Source organism: Triturus cristatus, chromosome 2_1 (assembly GCF_964204655.1).
Source record: "Triturus cristatus chromosome 2_1, aTriCri1.1, whole genome shotgun sequence".
Lineage (NCBI taxonomy): Eukaryota > Metazoa > Chordata > Amphibia > Caudata > Salamandridae > Triturus > Triturus cristatus.
The window spans coordinates 459,709,635-459,721,138 of NC_140581.1; the positions used below are offsets into that span (position 1 = coordinate 459,709,635).

Here is an 11,504-nt window from a genome sequence, read left to right on the forward strand (position 1 = left end):
CATAACATTATCCCAATGCCTCGAACACCAAGTACAACGCCTCTACACGCGAATGTACAAAATGTCGTTCTATCTTCCTCCGCAGGGCGACAGGGCTATCTACATATCCATAACAGTGCTAATCTGCACGTGCATTGCAAGGATGCTTTTCTTATAAATAATCAGCATCTCATAGGATTAGTAGAGGAGGCACTTCATCTGACACCAAGGGTCCCTGCATGCTGAGACTTCACCATGGAGTGGTCTGATATCTCTGTGAGGGGTGTCCAGGTAATGGCCAGGATGGGGTCTTACATTCTCTTCCGCCAGGTAATAGGATTGGATTGTACCTTCGGGGGGATTCTTGGCTTTACACACTCTAGGTACACGCAGAGTAGGGTTTGCGTAGTAGCCTGATTACTACCTTGTTTTATATGCCTGAAGATATACGTAGTCTTAGCACCATGGTAGAACTATATCTACTATTTACTCTTTTGGTGCTTGTGATTACTTTCATCTGCTTCTGTCGACTGATTATCGCAGCAATTGTATTTTGTACAAGAATAAATATATTGAAAACGTACCACTGTGTATTCTCTGTATATTTCTCAGAGAACTAAAGAACATGAGTGGCTGAGCGAGAGGTTCTGATCTGTTACCAAGTTCCCTGAGGGCTCAGGGTTATCATGTTTAGTGGTTGCCAGAAACCATTTGCTCCTTGGTAGGGTTAGGAGGGCTTATGGTGGCACTGTGAGCTAGCTGGTCTCGGGCCAACATGTCCTACGGGGTGCTGGGAATCAGTCTAGGCACCACACCCAAAGTTTATGTTGCTCAACAAACATGCAGATCCTATGGATTAGTGGAACTACACAATTCTCTTCGAAAAGTAGCCTTTTATCTGTGACTAGCCAAGATTGTCGCATCTCCCGAGTTTGCTGTCTGAAGCTTCCAATCCAAGAGGATGTTAACCTATGTGACATTTCGTGCTTACAGCACCTGAAAAGAGGCCTTTCGCAGAACAGGTTGTGTTTCAATGGATTTATTTACCTATTTTCCATGCACAGCCTATTAAGCTAACTTTTAGACATTGATTTCTTGCCTTTTCTTTAACAGGATCCTAGGAATTATTTCTTCTAGAAGGTCTTATATTGGTTTGTTTCTCAAACCTAATTCATGTTTTTTTAGTGCATTACTTTTCGACCACTGCATTAACAAACAACTACTACCAAAATTTACCAATATAGCCAAGTAGGTTTTTCCTGCCTTTTTTGATTTTATCCTCCTAATTATGACCCTCTTAAGCAGACATTTGATCCCTCCCATATGTATATTAAATGCAGAGTGGCACCATGGCTAGTGAGAAGAGTTGCACTTTTCCAGGTCACGCTAGAAGACAACCCAAAGAACCCTTACAGAAACCAGTTCCTGACACAGGCACTCAAACTTTTGTTAAGGGGTACTGAGCAGTTACAAACATCACATAGCATGCAATAGAGCCAATGTTACATTTTCCATATTGATGAAAGTGCCAAGAGGTACGGGACAGGGTGCCCTCCCTCACAATTATTATTTGCCTTGGCTACAGAATCTCTAGTGTACAGAATGAGAAGTAATGAGGAGATAGAAGGAGTAAGAATAGGTAATGATGAATGCAAAATGGGCCATGAATACAGATATCTTAGTAAAGCTGGATGATTCTCTCAACTCTTTTTCACCTCTTGAGGTGGGACTGGAGGAATATCAAAGAGTGACAGAGGTCAAAATTAATTGGCAGAAATCCCAGGTTTTGACTGTTGCCATGTCAAGGGAACAAGTTAGGATCCTGCAGACCCACTTACAATTTTAGAGGGCAAAAGATTTAATAACATACGTGGATATCCAGATAAAACTGGCTCCAGAACAGATGACCGTAGCAAACTATAAACCCCTGAAATCTGTTCAAAAAGATGTTCAACCGTGGCTTGTGGGGGGGCTCTCTTGGCTGGGCGGCTAGCAGCCATCAAGATAATTACTTTCCCTAGAATACTTTTCCTCTTTAAAGCTATACCACTCCCTCAACCTGTCTCGGTGCTTAAGTCTCTAGAAAAGCCTTTGATAATGATCTGGGCAGGGTAGCAGAGAATTGCCAGCAATAGACTGAGGCCTCTGGTGTAAGCAGGTAGAATAGGCCTCCCCAGTACAGTGAATTACTGCTCAACTCTGATGCACATCTGAATGGAAGAGGTCCGAATCGGAGAGAAAATTGTGTTTTTTTTAATCATCATAGCTGTGACGCGGATCTCAAAGATCCCCTGGCTTGCCACAAAACATTTCTCTTGCAGCCTACAGTCCTCTCCAGTCACAAGAGCCTCAATGAAGGTTTAGGACCAAACGCGCAAAAAATTGGACTATCCTCTGACTTCTTCTCACTGAAACCCATTAGAGTTAATACTGCGTCTGCTCGAGCTCTTTGAAGCCATTCAATGGGGAAATGGTATATGCAAAACTGAATTACTTCATTATTATCACGAAAGACACTGGATCCTACAATACTTTCTAAGGCTGTACACCAGTAGCCCACTAGCTAAACTCAAGAAATGGCTTCTGATAAAGGAAAATAACAAAAGGCTGATCTTGGACATATAGTCTATTTACAGACTCCAGATCGGTTAACAAATTCTCCACACACAGTGGAAAGGGGAACTGGGGTGCAAAGTCACAAATGAAGAATGGAAGAACAGTTTTCTTTCGGCGCTTTTCCTCTGCTGACTGCATGGCTTTGTTCAAAACCGTGCTTCATTGGTATTTCACCCCATCAAGTTCCACAGCACAGATATCAGAATGATATTGATAATGGTGCAGCGAGGCAGGTACACTGTCCCATATACTATCGAACTGCATAAAATTAAACAGAATTGAACAGTGGTCCTGGACGTGGTTAAGGACATGTTTGACACGGCCATGCCTAGGTTAGCTGAAATTAGCCAAATGGGGCTCAGGAACAAGCAAACATATCCACTAGACTCTAAATGAGGTACATAAATATTGCTAGCCTTGTGTTCAACTAGGCAAGGAAAGACCGCATACCAGAGTATGATTACAATTCCTGAGTTTAGAGATTGGCTATACAGGATATGGGACCTGCTGGGATGGAAAAGATCATGAACGCACTTAAGCAGAAAATAAATGCACTGAATCAAAATGGGAACTCTCTACAGATTACCTATCAAAAGGATTCAGAAAACTCACATGTCCCAGATATCCCAGTGCGCTGAAAATAATTCTCAGTGACCGTACTCAGCTGATAGACAGAGGTAATGCTCAGTAACCAAAGCTCTAAAACATTAGAGACACATGGTGGAGGTTTCACCGGGACTATTTTTTTTATGTTGTTGCATTATAACCCTGGAAATCATATTAGCTGTAGATCATTAGCAAATAGTTGTTGGGGGGAGTGGGTAGATAGTTGTGGTTTGACCAGGACTGATCATAGCCCTTGCCTGCCATTGGATGTAGGAAATGTATTTGTAAAAGCCAACCAGTAATTTTAAAAAAACATTTTGACTCCAAAAACACATAGTGCAGAGCAGTACTGTACATTACCGATTTATTATGTATCCCACTAAAGGAGAGGAATCCTGTATATACAAACGTAGTGCAATCCAGTTGCACACTTCTGAATACTGAAAGGCTTCCTGAAATAAGTTTCTTTGAACAATCGATGATTTAAATAATAACTGTCATTACCTTTAGGAAACAAACTGCATTATAATTTGTTTAAAATATGTTTATGTAGGATCTTTATTTTCAATTATACCCATTAACAGCATCTAGGCCAAATGGCCACCTGTTTGGTACCTGGAAACAGCAATCGAGAAATGGCATGTTAACATATGTAAAGGGTCTGGAGCTTTCCTGAATTCCATTGAGTATTCATAAACCTTTTTTAATTTGTAAAAAGACGATTTGTCTTTGCTGAAATCTGCAAACTTTGCAGTAGATTTTGCAAAACTCTAAGTAAAAGGGAAACATCATCGTCTCATATTTACAGTTGAACTGGTTTAACTATTTCCATGTTTGGTGAATGGGAGCTCAAGGTTTATAGCATTGCCTGCACACAGCTGCATCTCTTGGTAATCTAGCTCACAGTTTCTCTGAATCTGTATTTTGTTCAGGGTTCTGTTACCAGAGTAGTGTACTTTTTCTTGTTATTTCCCACATTGCATACCTTTGTGCAGCTGGTAATTTCTCCTTAACATTCATGAGCGGTTCACTTAGGGCTAGAAATTCACTTATGCACAAAAAATGAACATTGACCCAATAGCCAGTCGCAGTAAATGTTGGAGGTGAACTGGACCATTAAGAAAGATACATTACCTAGGCCCTCATTACCAGTGACTTAAGTATTCTTAGAATTAATAAGAGCATGGGCAACCATTTTTCTAGCCGCTAAAGGAACCAATTCAAAAAAAAAATTAAACGATTTAATGAGGGAGAAGCAGATTCCAGACACTGACAGAATTTGTGAAAGAAAGAATTATCACTATCAATTTTTACCCATACATTCATAGCTACAGTCACCTGGTGGCTGAGGGACAGGAGAGGGAGGGTCGGGGGTTAAGAGCTATCAAGATCATCAGGCCTCCAATCCAGGGGCGAGAACGTGTTTTTCTTGGAAAACAAAATAATTTCTGTTTTCTCCAAGTTGCACTTCAGATGATTACATTTCATCCATTTTATAACTTGGGTAAAATAATGCTTACAATTTTGTTCAGAATCGACTGAATTCTCTTCTAAAGACAATATCAATTGAATATTGGCTGTATATGAAATGGTGGTAATTCCAAAAGAAATGGTGGCAATTCCAAAAGATTCAATTAAATAAATCAAAGCAGCACATATAAATGTTAATTCACATTGGGCTAAGAGACGAGCCCTGCGGGAGCTCATACTTTAGTGATTTTTCTCCTAAAGAGAAATGAACAAATGTAACCACATGCTTCCTTTTAGCAAGGAAGAATTGAAGTTAAGACCAAGTCTGGCCACAAATGTCAATGTTGGCAAGGCGAAGTAACAAAGCATGAGACACAGTGTTGAATGCTGCTGACAAATCAAGGGGAATAATAACAGCATTGTAACCTTTATTCAGTGTGATCTTTACTGATTCAGACACTTCAAGGAGAGCTGATTCTGTAGAATGTCATGGTCTAAAGGCTGATTGCAAGGGATGCAACAGCTTAAACATTTTTAAGTAATTCACTAATTTTCATTTACAAGCGCTTCTAAACATTTTGCAGATGCAGGGAACAAGGAAATAGGTCTGAAAATTGATACAATATTGGGATCAGCAGACCGCCTCTTCAGCAAAGGTTTGACCATGGCCAATTTCCAAATCTCCTGCACAAAGGCCGATGTTAATGAACAATTTAAAATAGGATTTATAATGTCAATGGCCTTCCTAAGAATTGCCGGAGGGAGAGGTACTAACAGGAGAGACAGATTTACAGAGCTGAATAGTGCATTCAGATTGCTGAAAATAAATTGGTTGAGACTCAGCCAATGTGGTATTAGAACTGGGAAAGATGGGACACATCCTTAAAAACGAAGTTATAAAAACTACTTACCTGAATAACAAATCCTGAACAACGATCAATCTTTAACAACGACAATTATAAACCACGACTTTCCTAAATCACGAGTCTCTCCCTTCTTGACCTGACACGATCTTCGCTCCCTGGCATGACTCACTCGTCAAAGTTGAGCGCGGGGAAGCTGCCCCTCGGGCGGCCCGAACTGCCTTTCATAATGCCGGTAAAGTATAGCGCAGTAATTATCTACATATTTGTCGAATTTAAAGACAATTACGACCATTGTTGTCGCCCGAGGATGTGTTTGTGGTAGTGCCGTAAACAGGTGCTACACAGCTCTCATTTATTTCTTTTCATGTTTGCTCAATTACAAAATATTCTCTTTTGATTTTTTTCCAGCCTGCATTTTTTTTTTAAAGCATTTTCCCTTGTGGGTTCTGACACTTATTTGTGCTTCATTTACCCCGGACGAAATTGCCCAATATTCTTTGTGCATCATCATCTCCTGTGTACTAGCCGAAGCGGGATATGTTTGTGCTGAGGTACTGACCCATGACTGCAGTACCCATCATGTTACAGAGGGCAGATTGTACCGGGTGGTGCTAATAATGTGTGAAGAGGTTGCATGTGAACTACAGAAACGTGTAGCATTTCTCAATGTGGTGTGAATGTCTTTATATTTATGTGCTGTCTTTAATGCAAAGCACCCGTATTCAAATCATATAGTGGAAACACTTCAGAGAACAACACAACCAATGACGTACCCAAGATTATTTCTGAAACAGGTTAGAAGAAACGTTTCTGGTAGACATATTAGCAGATTTAAATTTGGTGAATATAGTACTGACACTTATGTACGGAGGGAAATGTCAATTTACATTAAATCAATGAAAGAACTTTGAAAAACTACTAGGAAAATTAGAATTTTTGCGAAAACTTCAAGATGTGTATCTCTGTGTGAACCCATAGACTACAAAAGCCAACAATTGCAGTTGGGAGATGCAGCGTCCGATTCTCTGCTGGCACCAGCCAGATTCCGGTTCTAGCAGCTACTCCTGAGAGAGAAGGCGGCTCTGGCCAGCCCCACACAATCATTCCACACGTATCCCTGTGCAGGATGTGCCAGGCACTGGCGGTGGGATCAGCGCGCATTCTTGTCTGCGTCGCCATGTAAGCAGCAGCCTGCCGCGGGTTGGGAGTTCTTGCTTTCCTTTTCAGTTGAAAGGGCAGTCAATAAAAATTCATCTATTATTACTTTTTTTTTTAAGGTCAAAAACATGCAGATTAAAAAGAACAAAGTGGTGTACATGGGTAATGAGCAATTTAAATATTTTTCGTGGTTTAGGAACTCGTTGTAAAAAATGTAGTGGTTTGGCATTGCTTGTTGCTTAGCCTTCGTGGTTAAGGAATTTGTGGTTTAGGCAGAAGTTGTTTAATCATATATTCGGGAAAGATGGCCACAAGAGAACCTTGTATCACCACTAACTTAGCATTATTATTTACAAACCCCAACTAGATCAATTTAATCAATTGAAACAAAAGCCCTGCATGTGGAAACATTAATGGGCTGATTTACAAACTTTTTTTCAACCTTTCGAACAACAGCTGTGCTAAACATGAAAAGGAACCTTTGATAAATCCATGCTATGAAGGTATTCTCCTAACCAAACCAAGAGAATCAGCATGAGATTCCTTTTTCACAACTTTGCCTGAATAATGATGCATTTCTTCAGCTAGATTTATAAAGTGATTTTTGACTAAGGTTGGATTAACACCTTTGAGGTGTCTACAAAAATGTACCTGGCATGCGTAAATCCATTTACTTATAATTGTACACCATACTGGTGTGGAAATAAGTCCTACACAGCGGGTGTGAAGTGTTTATTACAGGCCCTATCAGCCTTGTGAGTATGGGAACGCCAACAAGCATGGTAGTTTAAAAGCATCCACAAACTGCCTTTAAAACTTCCACTCTGGAAATGTTTGGAGATTTGCTTCAGCAAAAGGGTACTGCGAGTCCCTGTGGGGAGTGGGAAGGAGAATGGGACCATGAGGTTGTGGAGAAAGGTTTTTTTCCACAGAGCAAGTGCCTTCCACTGCGCATAAATGTTCACACACCGTGGGAATTCCAGCATCTAAAATGTCATATGGATGTCGTTTCCAAACTCACTACTGGAAATGGTCATAGATTCCCAAAAGTAATACATCTACATCTGTACATAGCAGTACATCTACAGGTGTAGATGTATATTTTTTTGTTTATCAGGCCCTTTAATTTTGCTTGCCCCAAAAGGTTATTTACAACTAAAAATAAATCAAACTTAAAATGCCTGGGTGGAAACTTTAAGAAAGGAAAGTGGACTCCATACCACTTACACAAAACGCTGCAAGGGAATCTAAAGTAGAGAATTGGGCATGGTAGGGGGAGGGAGAGGGTTATTATGAGGCAGACGTGATATGTCTTGTTCTCACACTGCAGTAGCCTTCCAAATGAATCTTATCTCACTCATCCTGGCATGTGCAAGGTGCGAGTCTGGCTTGGGTTTTACGCACTACGTAAGTATGGCTCGCATTGGCTGCAAATCATCAGCTCAGAGAACCTATGGGAAAACACAAGATGATGGACGGAATGTTGCACATTGGCAAAACATTCACCCCCAGTCACAGATCTGGGTTTAATCCATCGTTATTTTGCTCACCACGCCACCCCAGTTCAGACATGGCCAAATGCAAATCAGTCTTGACCCTGTGCCTCATGGGAACAGTCCAGCCCAAACTGCCAAGCCATGTCTTCCCTGGACCGGAATCAAGCATCCTAGGACCGGTTTCGGGGTTTCACCCCTCTTCAGCCAGGATAGCTTGACTCCAGTGGCGTGGTGAGCACGGGACCCACGTCTGGGCATACCCTTCCCACATAGGGCGAACAGCAAAACACACAAGATGATGGACGGAATGTTGCACATTGGCAAAACATTAACCCCCAGTCACAGATCTGGGTTTAATCCATCGTTATGGGAGCATAAGAGGAGTGTGGCCAAGAATCCCTGTCCAAAACTGGCCACAATAAACACAGGACAAGTGGGAGACATCCGTACTAAGTTTTCATACGTTCTGCTTATGTCACCAACTGGTCTGCTGCTCTAGTTGTAACCACACGTATGTGATGTAAATGTACATCAGTAGGCAGTATTTCTATCTTAAAAAGGTTACGTATATCACTTCTCATGTCACCATCTAGTCCTGATCTCCTGTGAATACACTTTATCAGAGCAAAGATGCTCAGCACTAGGCTGCACGTCTTGATTTATTTGAGATAAAAACCGTGCCACCCTGAAATCACACACAACACAACCGACAGTACACCTTTAACAAAACATTTCACCCATATCCAACATGGAGCTAATGTGACCTCCAGTGGGGTATCACAGTGCTCCCAATAACACTTGCTACCAAAATAAACCAAGCACAAACATATACACAGCCAGCATCACTAGTCTTAGACTATGTTAATCACGTGGCAAAGGGCATGTTACCCGCTTAATCGTTCGATAAGCATTTGGTAAATGTCCACTGGCATAAATCTCAGAAACCGAAAATCACACAGCCAAGGCATACTGAACTGACAACTGTCCTCCAACCAGAAATGGACAGCTTTGCATAAAGTGCGTTATACAAATGCCATCAACATTACATTTGTCCCTATAACTTTCTCAGAGAAAGACATGCCTCCTCAAAAGATCTTTGGGAACCAGGCCTTAAATTAGGAGGTATGGCAATTTAAAAGAACATGCGAGGACATATAAAAAGGTGGAGGGCCCATAAATGTTGGTTGTTGTTATAAAAAACAAAGTACATAATTTAGAAGTACGTCATCTAGTCTAAAATGCTTTAAATTGCAGATTCAAAGGTGCTAGCTACCACAACGCCGTTTGTTTAATCGACGCAAATATCTATTGTGGGGAAAGTAAACATTTCTGCTGCGGCCTTCCAAGAGTCTTAAATTATAAATTGTAGTGTTGACACATTAGTGACTGTGCCTCACACTGTGCTTGGAGTTCAGGTATAGTGGGCGTGTCTGTGGCTGATTTAGGTGCTGGGTGAATGAGATTAAGCAATTATTGAACTCCTTCCCCTGGCTGCGTTTCAGGTAGTTAAAAGCCATGTTCTGAGTGTACTGGTGTCACAATCTGAGCCTGGGCAACACCGGTTATTATGTGTGTCCATGGAATGAACAGTCCCCATGGTCTGTGCCTGAAGACTGTTGTACAACAAAGACCACAGTGTGCATGCGAGAAAGCTTATGCTGTTTCGCCCAGTCTGTAACTGCATTTATTCCGCGCTTACTACCCCGGACAAGGCGTCTCTAACCGGTTCACCTGCTGCCGAAGGTCCTGGTTGTAGGTGTCGGTGATGCGCTCTTTTCGCTGGCTCTGGCTCAGAAGCTTCTCCAGCTGCTGCACCTGCGCCCTGCAGGCTTCGAGCTGCTCTTTAAGGCTGAACTCTGTTACATCGGTGGGAGCGGGCCGCAGAAGAGATAAGTGTGTACGGCTCCGGTCCTGCTCCCTGTCGGGATCATCTGAAACAGGGGAGCTCGGAGGGGACGGCGAGGGGCTGCACTCTGTCACATAGAGGTCCGGCTGAGGGCTACCCATCCTGTCGGGGGATCTGGGCAAGGCTCCCCGGCGTAAGATGCCCGGGGAGAGGAACTTCGGCTATCCCATGACAAAAGCAGCGAGCACCGGCAACAACAACCAGCGCACCTCCTTCATCAGAGAATCTACTTCCGGGTCAAAAGCGTCCAGGAAGGCACGACAGCCTGCACAGACAGTAAACGTTCGGAGCCGATGCTGTAAACTTTGATCAACTAGAACGCGCACTGCATAGAAAACGACCGAGTCAACAAGCGCTGCACGGGTAACACGCGTAGCAGCAAAACCAACATCGAAGGCGAGCACTGTATGTGTAATAAACACATCTGGCAGCAACAAACGCACAGATACAATATGCCACTCGTTTACGTAGCCAGTACGATACAGATTGAGAAACAATAAATTATCACACACTGCATTTTTTTCTCAAATCTGTGCCAAAGCGAATGCCATGCGTTAGCTGGCAGTCTTTGTGCTGTGTCAATGCTTGTTTTGTTTAATCATGGTTTTTGTGGCACATTAATGTTGACGATGCTGCTACGCCCTCGTGAAACAAGAAAACAGTGGTTATAAGAAAAACAAGCATTGGCATAACCAATAGGTCTCGCCTTTGGGACCTTATAAGTGTTTGGCTAGAGCTATTGACTTTGCCAATGTGTTTAATGTATGTTGTAGAGCAACTAGTTGGAGCCAAAGAAATGGAAAACTGATAGGGTATAAAAATATAAGCTGCCTTTAACTGAATTGTACTCTAAATGTTGCCCTTTGAAACAAAAATAGGACGAGAAGCTAAAATAAACAATGGAAAACAAACGAGAGACAAGAAAGAACTAAACTCTGAGCAATAACCACTGTAGTTGCAGAATATAACCACCTAGAGGAAAGCCTACTTCCAAATATTCAAATATTGTATGAACATCTGGACTCCACCTGGTAGTATGTGGCGATAGAGTAGATATTGCAGCTCTCGCAGAGCAGCGTCCTCGGGGAGGATAAAGTTATTTTCTGAGCTGGAAAATGAAAGGATTTCAGACTTGTGCTGCAATATGAACAATGAAAATAGGCATTTGTGTCTGAAAGAAAGGTGCATCTGGGTTACTTGAGGGCACTAGGAAATAATAATGACATAATTAAACAACAACCAACATCAACTGCTGCAACCAGAAGCTGGCTGAACAAAACATGCACATATAGGCTAAACCGCATGCCTCGGTTTTTAACCCTTACTGTCTGCAGGTTATTTGTATGCACCAAAAGCCTGTGTCACTGCCAGCAGGCTTGGTATCAGTTGGCAATTGTCTCTCGATTT

The 11,504-nt window shown here is 42.0% G+C and overlaps 1 protein-coding gene across 4 annotated transcripts in view; it reads right to left on the reverse strand.

The window, feature by feature from the left end:
- The window catches only part of AGGF1 (angiogenic factor with G-patch and FHA domains 1), a 499,672-nt gene extending 489,320 nt beyond the window's left edge, over positions 1 to 10,352 (reverse strand). For 2 of the 4 annotated variants that reach the window (XM_085632277.1, XM_085632275.1), the window contains exon 1: positions 9,923 to 10,352. In XM_085632277.1, coding sequence (XP_085488403.1) covers positions 9,923 to 10,198 — 276 coding nt within the window. In that variant the 5' untranslated portion in view covers positions 10,199 to 10,352. The remainder of the gene's footprint in view (positions 1 to 9,922) is intronic. The other 2 variants (XM_085632276.1, XM_085632274.1) reach the window with 1 other exon arrangement.
- Positions 10,353 to 11,504: the final 1,152 nt, after the last annotated feature.